General features: G+C 43.4%; 1 protein-coding gene across 2 annotated transcripts in view; it reads right to left on the reverse strand.

Annotated features, from left to right (window-relative positions):
• Positions 1-16,669, reverse strand: part of LOC110488912 (TBC1 domain family member 9B) — a 46,535-nt gene that overhangs the window by 28,024 nt on the left and 1,842 nt on the right. For both annotated transcript variants that reach the window (XM_021561372.3, XM_036943041.2), the window contains exons 2-9: positions 9,648-9,758; positions 7,706-7,824; positions 5,988-6,216; positions 3,641-3,899; positions 3,088-3,295; positions 2,551-2,715; positions 1,139-1,309; positions 459-609 (exon numbers count right to left, since the gene is read on the reverse strand). In XM_021561372.3, coding sequence (XP_021417047.3) covers positions 459-609; positions 1,139-1,309; positions 2,551-2,715; positions 3,088-3,295; positions 3,641-3,899; positions 5,988-6,216; positions 7,706-7,824; positions 9,648-9,758 — 1,413 coding nt within the window. The remainder of the gene's footprint in view (positions 1-458; positions 610-1,138; positions 1,310-2,550; positions 2,716-3,087; positions 3,296-3,640; positions 3,900-5,987; positions 6,217-7,705; positions 7,825-9,647; positions 9,759-16,669) is intronic.

The following is a 16,669-nucleotide window of genomic DNA, read 5'->3' on the forward strand; positions in this document are numbered from 1 at the left end:
GTCACATCACTCTTACCTACATGTACAAATTACCTCAACTAACCTGTACACCCGCACACTGACTCGGTACCGGTACCCCCTGTATATAGCCTCGTTATTGTGTTATTTTTAATAATTTTTTAAATTTAGTTTATTTGGTAAATATTCTCTTAACTCTTCTTGAACTGCACTGTTGGTTAAGGGATTGTAGTAAGTAAGCATTTCACGTTAAGGTCTACACTTGTTGTATTCGGTGCATGTGACAAATAAAGTTTGATTTGTACATTGGGAAAAAATACCTGCTCCATTTCAGACATCAAAAAATTGTTTTAGGGCTACGTGGGTTAGGATAATCCATTAACCCAAACCCTGCAAGAAGGGTTATTTTGGGGGGATATAAGCTGAGAAGCGCTTTGTGACAATTAACCATTTATAAAAGAAAAAGTGCTTGAAATGAAATTGTTGGACAAAATGTCAACCTGAGAAGAGCAGCCACAGCTCCCCCCGGAGGCTCTCAGGGATCCCATTGAGCACCAGCTCTCTGGTCTTGGAGGTACGGTACATACACACACCCCTGCCAAACTCAAGGAAGTGGATGTTCCACGACTCCTCCTTCATCTTCTCCTTTGTCTGAGGAGAAAGAAAAGGGGGGAGTCAGTATATCAGTATGACCTAACAAAAATGTAATTGAGCTAAAGGGGTGTTTTAACGATATAACGACCAGAATGATGTACGGCCACGGTGGCTATGCTCCTTTGGCACCATGAGAAAAGCAAACAAAGACGTATTACTAAAAGTCAGTGATCCAACAATCCCTTGAGTTTGGGAACCTAAAGCTGAGCTAGATAGCTGAGCTAGATGAATGAACAGATGATGGCCTTCAAGCTTGCCTAACATTTGGTTAAGATAGTATTTCCTCTAGTGTAATGTTAACCCTGAGGACCAGAACCATAGACACAGCATACATTAGCCTACACTATAAAGCATCCAAATGTCTACATCATTAGGTAGGGACAATAAAATACTGTTTAGAAAGGATCACTTCAGATTAAAAACAGATGACCACACTGAAGCAATAAAACACTATAGAAAGCGTGTAGGATATTCTAAAAGCATAAGACAGTCCAAGCCGTTGACGTGGGTCTGGGGTTGAACTCACAGCTTTGGGTCCGTGTTCCTCTGGGGCGTCCTTCTGGTAGATGCGGAGCAGGCTCTGAGTGGCTGTTGGCAGGCTGGGGCTGTAGTGGCGCCTCTGGGACGGTTCCCCTGCTGCACCAGTGGGTGTGGGGAGGCTGGAGGAGAGAGGGGTGGTACTAGGGCTGGGAGAACCCTGGGGAGAAGGAGGAGATCGGGGATTTAAAGGGGTGTTAGGAGATAAAGAATACAAGGATATTTTGATATGTGTAACCAACTAATGCATTCAGAGAAATCATTCTGCCAAAAGCATGAGCACAAATGAGTGATTACAACATATTATTGTTATGTAGAAAGTAGCATAGAAATCACTGTATACATCAAAAAGCCCAATTATCCATCACAATTGCGATCTCGTTCACGACAGAACGTGACTGACAGTTCAAAGTAGGCTTGAGCGGTATACCGTTTATACCCTGATTATACCCTGATGAAGACAGCTTGGCTGTCGAAACGTTGGTAATTACATTTTTGCATCGGAGCTCCTAGAGTGTGCGGCTCTCTTTTATTTTCAAGTTTTCTACTCCGCTAGCCAGCACCTCGTCTTAATAGGTGTGCGTTTCTTTTTCTTCTAGGTGTACCGTTTATAACATATACCGGGTTATTTGGAAAAAGACACAGGATGGTTTTTAAATACCGTTGAAACTATTTATTTGAAGTTTTTCAATAAATGTGAATATTTGTAGCTACTTTTTAAGTAAATACCTGCAGTCAACCTGTACAATAGGTTAGGAGATAAAAAACATTGCGTTTTTCGTGTCACCTGTCACATTATTATGAAGGTTACGGTTGTCCCCAGTCACGCGGTGTTTGTTTACAAGCGCGCAACAACAAGAGACCGGAGCTTTTTGAGTCACTCACTGTTGTGCAGCACACGCCAGGTGATCTAGTTACAGTATGGAACTCACAACTAAATGTTTGTCAGCTAGATATCTTATAACTATTCAATTAACCGTCTAGCATGTGCTACATGCTCTGCAGTTGTACATATGGTTTGCTAATTTAGTAGCTAGTTTAGTAACTATCTATTCTTGCAAAATCAAGCATTCACTTGGTAACAGCAGAAAATCCTCTCCTGGACCAAGAGCCTTGCTGGCTAATATTTGTTTTGTGCGTGCAGAAAACTGTGAGTAGCATTTTTTTGTTACTTGTATAGTTTAGGTCAGAAACTGTACAAAATGTTCGCAATGTGCTCGTTCACATTTAGGTAGCATTCTCTATGGGCTTTAACATGTACTTGTTAGCATTAGGTTTGAAAACAGCGCCTCTTGTGCATTACCAAACATATGTCACAAAGTTGGCATAAAGATAAAGCCTAGCCTAAGCCTAGCTCAAAGGGTAGACCCAAACAGCACACCTCCCCTCTGATTGGCTCACCGAATGGCCACTTTCAGGGGTGCGCTGCAGGAAGTCGGAGATGCGCTGGACCAGGAAGTCGCGGTCCTTGAGGTTGGCGAAGAGGAAGGTCATCTTGTTCTTGGTGCTGATGGACACGGGGCAGGGCAAGACGCTGCTGCTGTCTGCCTTCTCCACAATGGACACCTAGAGAGCAGGATGGAGGGAAGGGAGGAGAGTCAGAGAAGGGTAGAAGAGAGATGGGGTGGAAGGAGGAGAGAGAAGAGATAAACAGAGGGGCGTGAGAGAGGGAGGGGAACAGAGCGAGAGAGCCAAGGAAAGATAGTTGTACATTAGTTAAGAACATTAGGCACATCAAACAATGAGGGTATGTCCCCCATGAAAAACAAAAATACAGATACAGGGTAAGAAAGTGAGAGTGAAAGAGAAAATTAAAATGAGAGAATAGGAAAGAGGGATGCAGGATATATGGAAAAGAGGGGGAAAGAGAAAGAAAGGAGGCAGGAAACAAAAGAAATAGAGGGCTCGTGCTTTGCGTTGGGTTGTGTGTATAGGCACCTCTCTGAGGGGGATGATGAGCTGACAGAGGTCCTCCTCACGGCTGCAGAAGCAGATGTAGTTGTTGGAGACAAACAGCTGGCCCACGATGTGCATCTTGGCAAAGGGAGTCCACAGCGTGCAGTCTGTGTGTCCGTCCAGGCGCTCGTCCTGGGTCAGGCGGAACAGCGCCCGGTAACGTTCGTTCTTGGCCCGTGCGTCCAGGTCCCTGTAGTTGACATCCAGTAGTGAGTGGAAGAGAGTAAATTAGCAAAACGAAGAAAGACTACAGATACAGTAAATATATACACACTAAAAATATGAATACTGTCTAGAACTATATCCCCAAAAGTGATGTATTGGTGAGATGCAGAAACGGACCACTACATTGAGGACCTTTATTAGCTAAATCTGGTGTGTTGGTACCTGTATGGTCTACACCTGTTCTCTAGAGGGTTAAAAGACACGTTCTTGGAAGTACCACTTCACTTCAGTGAAAACAGTTGTTTGAAATACCACATTTTTTTAATGGTCAGAAAAAAACAGGACATTCCTTACTCTTGAACCCTCCTACCTCTTCAGTGCCGAGACATTCTTGAGCGTCTTGCAGGCCTTGGGCAGCGAGTGGTCGGCGGCGAAGCCCTCGTTGTCCAGCAGCTGGCGCATGGCGATGGTGGCCAGCTGCTCCATGAGCTTGAAGGTGTCGTTAACGTTGAGGAACATGGAGAAGTAGTGCTCCGTGTGCCGGGTGCTCACCCGCACACTCTCTGGGAACAGCAGCGTGGCGTTCTTCTCTAGACGGGTGACCTCCGTCCACTGCACCACCAGGGTCACTGTAAGGGGAGGAGTGGGGGAGATCACTTAGCAGACGCTTTCACAGAAATATTTTACTTCAACCAGAAAAGAGGGTGAGAGACAGAGGGAGATAAAGCATAGAAAAAGAGAGATAAAGACAGGAAGAGAAGAGAGCGAGAGAGTAAAGGAAGGAGTCCTTTGGGTCAGGGAGCAGGGAGAGATAGAAGGTGTTCAGTAGAGGGGCAGAAACAGTAGGAGGAAGAAAGAGGTAGATTTCATAGAATGCTATCTTAGAGGTTTGAATTAGTACAGAATTGTGTTGGGGGTTGGTGCTGCAACATTGAAGTGGGGCTATTCACTATGAGTCAATCACATTCCTCAATATACACACTAACACACACTCTCTAAGCCTCATTCTCTTCTTCTGTAATCTCATAAGATCACTGCCCACATACAGTGCATTGCTTTCATTCTCAGACCCACATGCATGCACACATCAGGGTTTCCGTTAGGATTTTAATTGACCAGACATCCATATGAATTGGGTGTGTAACGCATTAGGGCGTCCACCTACAGTGCTCAAAATCACATTATATTATTGTAATTCATCTTAACAGCATAGAAATGAGCCTGTAATGTTCTTATACCAACATGACAGATTTTATTGAAAAGCAAAACATTTTGCTTGTTGCTTCTTCTTCCCTGCTATAAATCGTAAAATAATAATAATGTTTTGCTTAGATGCCTACATAGTAATACATTTGTAAACATGTCCTATAGGCTATTTGTATGGACATTTTAATTAATAAAAACACAGCTGTTTTCAAATACAATCTAGGCTTCTCTAATTTAATTTAGCCTAGACATGAACATTTTAATTAGACCTAATAAATAAAACATGGCTGTTTACGAACACCAGGGCCGGTCATGGCTAGAAGGGATCCAGCAGTCAGATGTGACTTTTCGTAGCAGGTCAGAATTAACATACAGGTTAGGAAAATTAGGTTAAGAAAATGGTTAGCTACATTTGACAAAAGCTGGATCTCTTCTTGCCATGACTGGCCCGGCCCACCCAACTCCCGCTGCGATTTAGCATTGATAACAACTCGGTTTCCTACTATAGGCAGTTGGCTGCCTAGTGATTGCAACATTGTAACAGTCCGATGTGAAAAGTTGGCAATGATGTTTCATTTCCAAGTGCTACTGAATAATCTGAACTGAAATGCACCAATTGTGCATGATACACATCATTACTCTACTCTATTATTATTATTATTGTATGCACACTGGAAACGGGTATAATCAACAGAATCTTCACAAATTTTGCCCAGTCATTGTACACCTGGCTGAAGTCCCTTATTCAAGGGACTTCAATTGCATCTTTTGCCTGAGTATTTTTTTTTCTTTCTAAAGGCACACACCCAACACTAATTTCCAAGCAGCTTAAGGATTTATTATCCTACGAAGTATATTTGCCTATGAAGTTGGAGCACATCGTCTGGTATTTCCACCAATTAATACAAAGCATTATTTAGCAATGGATTTTTTTGTTGTTGATAATTTGGCTGGCAACAATTTTAACACACACATATTACACACACATGTTTGGGGTCACTTAGAAATGTCCTTGTTTTTGAAAGAAAAGCACATTTTTGGTCCATTAAAATAACGTCAAATTAATCAGAAATACAGTGTAGACATTTTTAATGTTGTAAATGACTATTGTAGCTGGAGATGGCAGATTTTTTAGGGAATATCTTCATAGGCCGTTATCGGCAACCATCACTCCTGTGTTCCAATGGCACATTGTATTAGCTAATCCAAGTTTATAATTTTAAAAAGGCTAATTGATCATTAGAAAACACTTTTGCAATTATGTTAGCACAACTGAAAACTGTTGTTCTGATTAAAGAAACAATAGAACTGGCCTTCTTTAGACGAGTTGAGTAACTGGAGCATCAGCATTTGTGGGTTCGATTACAGGCTCAAAATGGCCACAAACAAAGAACTTTCTTCTGAAACTCGTCAGTCTATTTGTGTGTATGTATGTATGAATGAATGAATGAATGAATGTATTTTTTTTTACCCAGCATTTACAGCTAACGGAAACCCTGCTCCACACCAACCTTCTTTCCCCAGGAGGAGAGAGTAGAAGCAGAGGTGGTTGACGCTGAGGTAGACCCATCCCTGCCGGGGCACACGGCCCTTCCAGTAGCTACAGGAGTAGTAGTTGACCAGCTTCTCCTCGCCGGGCATGCCAAACAGCTTCCTCATCTTCAGTTCAGCCTCACGGAACTTGCCAGAGTCCTCATCCTCCAGGGCAGCCTTGCTCTTGTTCTCCTCGGCGATGATGCCCTAGATAGAAAAAGTGGAGGAAGGAGTTAGGTTCTGTTACAATATATATAGACAGAGAGAAATTGTATAATTTATGCTGCTGCTCTTGTTTTTCACGAGTGGCGCACGTGTAGCTTGTTGTTGGCCAATCATAAGTCATCAAAGCAGCAAAAGGCCTCCATGTATGGCAAAAGTTAGGAGATATCTGATCAATGGAAGTTTGAATTAAAATTATGGAATTAAAAGTTAGAGGAAAAGAATAGGCTACAAACTGTTCAACTGTTCTGCCTGCGGCTATGGAACCCTGACCTGTTCACCGGACGTGCTACCTGTCCCAGACCTGCTGTTTTTAACTCTCTAGAGACAGCAGGAGCGGTAGAGATACTCCTAATGATCGGCTATGAAAAGCCAACTGACATTTACTCCTGAGGTGCTGACTTGCTGCACCCTCGACAACTACTGTGATTATTATTAATTGACCATGCTGGTCATTTATGAACATTTGAACATCTTGGCCATGTTCTGTTGTAATCTCCACCCGGCACAGCCAGAAGAGGACTGGTCACCCCTCATATCCTGGTTCCTCTCTAGGTTTCTTCCTAGGTTTTGGCCTTTCTAGGGAGTTTTTCTTGGCCACTGTGCTTCTACACCTGTATTGCTTGCTGTTTGGGGTTTTAGGCTGGGTTTCTGTACAGCACTGAGATATCAGCTGATGTAAGAAGGGCTATATAATTAAATGTGATTTGATTTGAACGAACAAGAGCCAACAGGTAGGCTGCTACTTTATATTTTGAATGGGGTTGTTGTTGTTGTTTGTAACTGTGTGGAACAAGAAAGCACATGCAGCCTCAATTAGCCTACATGGCTAGCTTAACTAACTTCTCCCGGTTTGAGGCAGTCAAGAGGAGGTACTATGTAATCATTTTGGATGATAAATAATCTAGCTATGGCAGTTTTCAGTCTACTGTAGGGAAAGTCAGCTTGGTTGGTTGCTGTCTCTCCCTCCCTCCCTCCCTGTTGCTGTGTCACTCGCTCACACTCACAGCAGCCTACACACACAGCACGGTCCCTACTAGAGCATTACCTCTCTCTACCTCCTCTCCCTTGTGCTTTATCAGCTACGGTTAACAAAGTAGCTAAGAATGGACTTTTCTGCTGCTTCCCTCACTTGGATCGGACCAGGACTGGACCAGGTCTATCCAGAACGGGTCTAGTTGTCGTCAGGTCAATTCGGAATGGGTCTCTATATTTAAATTAAAAATGTCCGTATGGGTGCGGATGGAAAAGACCCAGGTTCATTTTGGAACGGGTCCAACTTTTCAGACCTGTGAAGGCCTCTAGTTCAGATTGAAGTGACAATGATGCATAAATCTGCATTTAGTGGAGGAACTGAGTCAGTATCTTAAAGATGGAGCAACAATTAGCTAGGACATAACAGGGTATGATAATTGAATTCAAATTTGTTCTAATTCTATGAGGTTGAACTATACTTTGTGGCAGCAGTGCCTACCGAGATCTTCCCCTTGACGAAGGTGGTGATATCTTCGTTGTTGTCAAAAATGGAGAGCGTCTGGAGCAGGTTGGTCTCCAGCCACTCCCAATGCTCTGTGATCTCCTTCCGGGAGGAGCCTGGGAAAACACAGTATTTACCCACATCAACACCAAGGTAAAAATCGGGTACGGGTGTGCTTTAAAGGGTACAGGTGTGCTTTAGAGAGTATACAGCGCACTTCCCCAAACCATGACGACGCTGGGCCAATTGTGCACCGCCCTATGGGACTCCCGATCACGGCCCGTTGTGATACAGCCCGGGATCGAACCAGGGTCTGTAGTGACGCCTATAGCACTGAGATGCAGTGCCTTAGACCACTGCGTCACTCGGTAGCCCTAAATATTATTCATCACCACAAATTCTACTCGATAGCATTTCACTACTTATTTACTAAATACATAAATGCTCTCAGCTACTTTTTTGTAATCGACCCACTGATATTTGAGTAGTTATTTGCAGAGTGAAAACTAAAGGGAGACCTGTCAGAACCTGACTATGGGATGCAGGGGGGGAGTGCGAGGGTAGAGCAAGATGAAAATTCAAAGACAGACTACTTTTCTAATCACAATGAGAGACAAATAGCTACACTGCTGTGCTATTAAACTCAATACTATTGTTTTCAATTTCGTGAAGAAGTTTCTGTTTCTTAACCAGGCAAAGCTAAATAGCAGGCTGGTGACTGGTGGTTACGGGGAAGCAAGAGAGTGGCTTGTGCGATGTGTAGCCTATGATCGGAGGCGGAGCCGGCGCGGAGCCTGCCTGCCCACACTCATCGCTTGCTCCTCCTAATTCCCACTGCTAGAGAACAGAACCCTCGCTGCTCTGCTCATCCAGCACTGCTAATATTCTGCTCATCATAGTAGCCTATCCAGTCCAAGTGCAAATACAAGTCACGTGGGGCCAGTCCGAGTCACTAATGGTCTAGATGGCGAGTGCGAGTCCTCAATGGTTGAGTGCAAGTCGAGTTAAAAGTCATGAAAATCGGGACTTGAGTAATACAACTCTGTTCTAAAGTGTGTTCCTCTCCTTGTCACTTTAACATTCTTGGCACAGATGTGAATAAACCAGTCCCCCGGTGTCCGGTCTGGAGCTTGAAGTCACAAGCTCTTTGGCTGGAGAGTGGAGCGGATTTTTAAAAAATGGGGAGCGTCGGCCTTCTCTCGCACTCCAATTTCACTCAGGTACCGCTCAGCCATGAGTTCTGGGGTGAGAGGATGTGAGCGGAGTGGAGCGAGGAGCGCGTGTAATATGACTGGAGTGTGGAGCGGATATCATTTTTGGGGGATCGTCTGCCTTCTCTCTCGCTCCGGTACCCCTCAGCCACAAGCTCTGGAACTAGAGGTGCCAAAAGCCCTGGTCTCCACTGTGAATTATTTAAAAGTTTGGTACAAATGTAGATATTTAATTAAATAGCGATCCATTCTGACTACTACATTTGTCGTCACACAGGACCACGTGCTGAAACAGACCAAACACAGGCCGGCAGGCTACAAGGAGGTTCGCGCCCTCATGCCATAGACATTAAGGTTGACTGTCTCAGGCAGGATGAAAATGACTACTTCAACCATGATCCTTAGCGTTTTTGGTGCCATCCAGCCCCATTCAGCAACATGGCGCGCTTGAAATTGAAATACTTCCGGCTTCATGCTCCATCGGGAGTTTTCCATAGGAATACGTGGATGACGTCAGAGCTATCACTATCTACTGGTTGTAATATCTATGGGATAAATCTAGAACATTGCAGATCAAGGAGAGGTCTCTTAATTAACACCTGATGATAATGGATCACATTTATATATGCCTATCGCTTTTATTCAGTTTTAATTAAATAGGCTAGCTTCAAAGAAAGTTGGTCTGTCCCAGAATATTCAGAGGTGTCATGGCATGGTTTTGCACCCACCACATGCGATGCTGCAGAAGATCTGTGAGTCCCCTGTCTGGTGCAGGATCCTATAGGGAGCCACTCTGGCACTGGAGTCCAGGACAACATCCATGGTGCCCACCAACAAGCCTGAAGAAAAGCAGCACAACAAGTCAGGATACTATTTCATGTATGCCCCCTATTACAACACGATTTACATTTGAGTAATTTAGCAGACGTTCTTATCCAATATCCAGAACGACTTACAATAGCAATTAGGGCTAAATGCCTTTGCTCAAGGGCACAGACAGATTTTTCATCAAGTCGTCTCGGGATTTGAACCAGCGACCTTCAGGTTACTGGCCCAATGCTCTTAACCGCTAGGCTACCCATACGAATGCAGTATCTCACTATAATGTTTCAACCGACTAGTTGAGATAATAGGCCTACAGGAATCCCAATAGGTGACAACAGGTCAATCAGGAATCCCAATAGGTGACTACAGGGTCAATCATCCAAAATATTGTATTGCTGGCTGGAGGAGTCCTTACTTTGCATGGATGATTTTAAGCTGGGTAAACAAAGGTTATTTGGCTATGATCTAAACTGACAATCCGTTTGTTAAGCTTGAGGAAGTCTGTTCGCCTGCTGGCCCAGAGCCAGACATTCAAACTCACGTGTGTGCAAGCACACGCACCACACATACACCTCACACATTTCTACATGATTTACAATTTCATAGCCTACATTTTACGGTCTTCATGCGACTGGTGTACTGTAGGCTAGTATAAGACTTATGTTCCTAGAACTGTTCCGCAAAACAGTGGCAGTGACGCTGTGGCTAATAGAGACAGGGACTTGGGGAACAACATCTACATCAAAGGGAAATGTCAAACTCTTGTGAATAAAGACAACTTATGTTGAGCAACGTTAAAGAGCGACTGCCTTTAAAAAGCAACACATCCCTTTGAAAACGGCCCATGTGGCATCGACATGAGTCAGAAACAGTTATTCTAGTGTCAAAATGGAATACAAAGTGTAAATAGGATCATTTTGGTCATAAAGTCAGTCTCATCTAAAACTGAGTTTTGATTTGACGATGTACATTTGCCCACTAACGTGGTGTGAACAGCTGCAGTGGTTGCTCTCTATCAAATAGCATAGACAGCAACAGACATGCACAGCACCCCGACTTTGTTTACATAACATCTCACTTTTTTTTTACTTGAGAAACACCAAACATCTTAGATGTAAAACTGCGCAACTAAAACATCCTAGGCAAAAACATAAAAATTAATTACAGATTTATTGAATTGTCTTAGATTCATTCTGAGGATTTGGAGGAAGTGAAATAGGCTTCCCCATCTACAATGTCTCATGGGGGATAAACATTATCAACCAAATGCGGAATCGGTCAGGAAACGCACCTCCAAAACTGAATTTATAATAAGAAACAGAAAGAAACACATGCCAATCGGCTCGTTCTTCGGCTCTTTAAAATTAGACTTGACGACGTCTGGGTAGTCTTTCAGATGGGGGAGATTTGGTCTAATTTAGTAATAATCTAATTAAATCATAACTGTTGAAGTAGCTAGCTACCTAACCTAAAGTTTCTAAAGAGCTCTTTAATATGAAATAGTTTTTTTATTACATGACATTGTTATTCCCTTAGTTACTAGAATAACTGGAGATACCTATATCTGATGTTTTATGATAGCATCCAAATTCAATATGGGAGGCTCATCCAACTTCCATTGTTTTGGTCATATGACAGGGCTAGCTAGACTCATGTTGGTTGAGAAGGGTGCAATTGCGGTCCGCAATTCAGGGAGTTCCTGCATGTGGGCATTATTGCATCTGCAGTAACTAGTGATGGGAAGTTCAGCTCTGTTTACTGACTGATCTTTTCAACTCGTTCTTTTGACTGAACAAATATTGACTAATTTCGTTCATTTGAATCAGTAATGCCAAGAGCACAAATGACCCCCTCCTGGCTAACGATGAACTGGAAACTCAAAAGAGTCACGATTCTACGGGCCTTCCAGTCACATCGTTCACCATAGGGGGCTTATTGGAGTGGTCATTTATGACTGAGGCTTGTAAAAATGTGCTTTATACCAGGGAATCTCAACTGGGGGGGGATTTTAAGGGGACGTGTGCAATATAGAAAATGTAATAAAAAATATTAAAGGTAACCGCCACACCAAACCTTTCATTTTGAAAGGATACGGCCTCACCGCATATTGTTGCTGAATTTCACAATGTTCCCGCTACACACAGGCGTGCGTGCGCTGCACAGCTTACTGTTGCTGACTTTACACATGTAGCGCGTCGGCAGTGGTGAAATGGCTACGTTCGGACTTGGAGAGTTTTCGCGATGCACACACTCACTGACCAATACAATAACGTTCTCGCACCCCCCCCCCCCCCTAGTGTAGTTAACTAGTGATTATGATTGATTGTTTTTTATAAGATAAGTTTAATGCTAGCTAGCAACTTACCTTGGCTTACTGCATTCGCGTAACAGGCAGTCTCCTTGTGGAGTGCAACGAGAGAGAGGCAGGTCGTTATTGCGTTGGACTAGTTAACTGTAAGGTTGCAAGATTGGTTCCCCGAGCTGACAAGGTGAAAATCTGTCGTTCTGCCCCTGAACGAGGCAGTTAACCCACATTCTAGGCCGTAATTGAAAATGAGAATGTGTTCGTAACTGACTTGCCTAGTTAAATAAAGGTATAAAAAATACAAAATAAAATATTTAATTAAAAAAATAAAATATTGATTTTTTTTTTGGGGGGGGGGGGGGGGGGCAAATCGGAGCCCAAAAATACCGATTTCCGATTGTTTTGAAAACTTGAAATCGGCCCTAATTAATTGGCCATTCCAATTAATCGGTCGACCTCTAATCTGGACACCAATTTCTCTCTTCTCTCTTCACCTTTATTTAACCTGTAGAGACGCCCAGCCCGTGAACGGGACCGTTATCATCATCTGACACTAATTAGCATAACGCAACGGACATAAATCTTCCTAGAAAATATTCCTATTCATGAAAATCACAAGTGAAATATATTGGAACACAGCTTAGCCTTTTGTTAATCACCCTGTCATCTCAGATTTTCAAAATATGCTTTACAGCCAACGCTAGACAAGCATATGTGCAAATGTATCATAGCCTAGCATAGCATTATGCCTTGCTAGCAGCAGGCAAACTTGTCACGATAATCAGAAGAGCAATCAAATTAAATTGTTTACCTACCTTTGATGAACTTCGGATGTTTTCACTCACGAGACTCCCAGGTAGACAGCCAAAGTTAATTTTTTCCCAAAATAGGCGAAATAGCTCCGTTTGTTCTTCACGTTTGGCTGAGAAATCGCCCGGAAATTGCGGTCACCACAACGCCGAAAAATATTCAAAATTATCTCCATAATATCGACAGAAACATGGCAAACATTGTTTAGTATCCATCCTCAAGGTTTTTTTCTAATATCTATTCGATAATATATCCGTCGGGACAATTCCTTTTTCTCTAGGACCGATTGGAGTAATGGCTACCTCTGCACTTTACGCGAGAATCTCTCTCGGAGCCACCATGTGACCACTTACGCAATGTGCCCCCATACGGCTATTCTTCAACAGAAATGCGTAAAACTACGTCACAATGCTGTAGACACCTTGGGGAATACGTAGAAAGCGTAAGCTCGTTGATGGTACATTCAGAGCCATATAGGGAGTCATTGGAACGCAGCGCTTTCAAAACCTGGGGCACTTCCGGATTGGATTTTTCTTCGCCTGCAACATCAGGCTTTCGCCTGCAACATCAGTTCTGCTATACTCACAGATTTCTATGCAAATCTGTCAATTATATGCATATTCTAGCATCTTTTCCTGACAAAATATCCCGTTTAAAACGTGAACGTTTTTTTTCCAAAAATGAAAATACTGCCCCCTAACACCAAGAGGTTAATAACCAGGCAGGCAAGTTGAGAACAAGTTCTCATTTGCAACTGCGACCTGGCCAAGACAAAGCAAAGCAGTTCAACACATACAACAACACAGAGCTACACATGAAATAAACAAACATACAATCAATAATACAGTAGAAAAATCTGTAAAAAGCATGTGCAAATGAAGTAGGATAAGAGAGTTAACAACTCATTAACCTGTTTATTTATTGCGTGTCTGTCTGTGTGTGTGCGCACGTATGGCCTATCAGTGGTAAAGCTGGAGGTGTTTCTTCAGTTTGATAAGTTTATTGAAGCCTGGGGTGATGGTTGACAGGGAAACTGAGGTATTGCTGGCTGTCAAGTTTGTTTCTGCTTTTAGTTTTCGCAGCAATCTCTGCTTGAAGCTCATAAAAGCGACCCAACACTTTATCCCTAGAAAGCTTTTTGCGGAACTCTTTTTGATATAGTTGACACACTTGATCACATCCAGGGAGAGTGACGTGGAGCTCAGGCACCATGTCCTTCGCTGCCAATGCCTCCCTGTGTAGGAAGCAGTGGTTCCATGTCGCACTTGGTGCTCTCTCCAGGATCTGCTTTATTACCCCGGAGTGCTTTCTCGTTATGGCAGCTGCCCCATCAGTGGTCACACCGACGCACCCATCCCAGGCCAGTCCCACGGAGCTCAGGTGCATATCCATTGTGTTAAAGACCGCCTCTGCGGTGGTGGTGGGCAAATCAGCACTAAAATGGAACTGCTCCTCGAAGTTAGTATCCGACACGTGTCTGACATAGACCATTAGAATTGTATGGTTAGCCACATCTTTGGCTTCATCAAGCTGCTGTGCGTAATGGCCATTTTCACTGATGCACTCTGATGTCTGGCGCGTTATGTCCTCAGACATGTCCTTGATTCTCCTCCTCATGGTGTCATTTGATAGGGGTATAGTTTTAAGTTTGTTGGGGGCTGACTCTCCCAAGAATTCAGTGCACATATCAATCGCAGTAGGGAGTATGAAATCCTCTGCGCTGGTGTGGGCTTTTTTTGCACTTAGCAATGTGCTGGGGTACAAGGTATGATGCGCGAAGTGCATTTTCTTGTACCGTGCATACGTTCTTCAATGGGTCTTGAGGACACCAGGTAGCGACATCTTCTTTAAAAAAACGTCAGCTGTCTTATCGTTGTGACTTGGATGCTTGGTGGACCCCTACAAATCAGCCGGGCTAGACAATCTGGGCCCTCTCTTACTGAAATTATCTGCAGAAATTGTTGCAACCCCTATTACAAACCTGTTCAACCCCTCTTTCGTATCGTCTGAGATTCCCATAGATTGGAAAGCTGCCGCGGTCATCCCCCTCTACAAAGGGGGAGACACTCTAGACCCAAACGGCTACAGACCGATGTCTATTCTACCCTGCCTTTCTAAGGTCTTTGAAAGAAAAGTTAACAAACAGATTACCGACCATTTCGAATCTCACCGTACCTTCTCCGCTATGCAATCTGGTTTCAGAGCTGGTCATGGATGCACCTCAGCCACGCTCAAGGTCCTAAACAATATCATAACCTCCATCGATAAGAGACATTACTGTGCAGCCGTATTCATCGACCTGGCTAAGGGTTTCGACTCTGTCAATCACCACATTCTTTTTGGCAGACTCAACAGCCTTGGTTTCTCAAATGATTACCTCGCTTGGTTCACCAAAGACTTCTCCGATAGAGTTCAGCGTGTCAAATCGGAGGGCCTGTTGTCCAGACCTCTTGCAGTCTCTTTGGGGGTGCCACAGGGTTCAATTCTCGGGCTGACTCTCTTCTCTGTATACATCAATGATGTCGCTCTCGCTGCTGGTGATTCATTGAGCCACTTCTACGCATACGATACCATTCTGTATACCTCTGGCCCTTCTTTGGACACTGTGTTAACTAACCTTCAGATGAGCTTCAATGCCATACAACTCTAATTCCGTGGCCTCCAACTGCTCTTAAATGCAAGTAAAACTAAATGCATGCTCTTCAACTGTTCGCTGCCCACACCTGCCGCCCGTCCAGCATCACTACTCTGGACGGTTCTGACTTAGAATATGTGGACAACTACAAATACCTAGGTGTCTGGTTAGACTGCAAACTATCCTTCCAGACTCACATTAAACATCTCCAATCCAAAATTAAATCTAGATTTGGCTTCCTATTTTGCAACAAAGCATGATTCACTCTTGCTGCCAAACATACCCTTGTAAAACTGACCATCCTACCGATCCTCGGCGATGTCATTTACAAAATAGCATCCAACACTCTACTCAACAAATTGGATGCAGTCTATCACAGTGCCATCCGTTTTGTCACCAGAGCCCCATATACTACCCACCACTGCGACCTGTATGCTCTCGTTGGCTGTCCCTCGCTTCATACTCGTCGCCAAACCCACTGGCTCCAAGTCATCTACAAGTCTGCTAGGTAAAGCCCCGCCTTATCTCAGCTCAATGGTCACCATAGCAGCACCCACCCGTAGCACGCGCTCCAGCAGGTATATCTCACTGGTCACGCCCAAAGCCAATTCTTCCTTTGGCTGCCTCTCCTTCCAGTTCTCTGCTGCCAATGACTGGAACGAACTGCAAAAATCTCTGAAGCTGGAGACTCTTACCTCCCTCACTAGCTTTAAGCACCAGCTGTCAGAGCAGCTCACGGATCACTGCACCTGCACATAGCTTATCTGTAAATAGCCCATCCAATCTACCTCATCCCCATACTTTATTTATTTATTTATCTTGCACCTTTGCACCCCAGTATCTCTACTTGCACATTCATCTTCTGCACACCCTACCATTCCAGTGTTTAATTGCTATATTGTAATTACTTTGCCACCATGGCCTATTTATTGCCTTAAGTATAATTGTTCATTAATACTGACATTCATATTACATTTTATTAAACTGGTTAAAAACATACACCTTTAAAAAAAACGTTAAGGTTGTGAAACTATTCACAAGGTAATTGATGATTAAGAATTCCTAATGATTGCTGTTTTTTTTATTTATTTTAAAAACGTTTGTGTTACTGTTCATTAACATTATTGAACTGGTTTTGATGTCATGTTCCGAGTCTGATAATGTATTACACCCCA

This window comes from Oncorhynchus mykiss, chromosome 14 (assembly GCF_057628025.1).
Source record: "Oncorhynchus mykiss isolate SJ-2025 chromosome 14, ASM5762802v1, whole genome shotgun sequence".
NCBI classification, from domain to species: domain Eukaryota; kingdom Metazoa; phylum Chordata; class Actinopteri; order Salmoniformes; family Salmonidae; genus Oncorhynchus; species Oncorhynchus mykiss.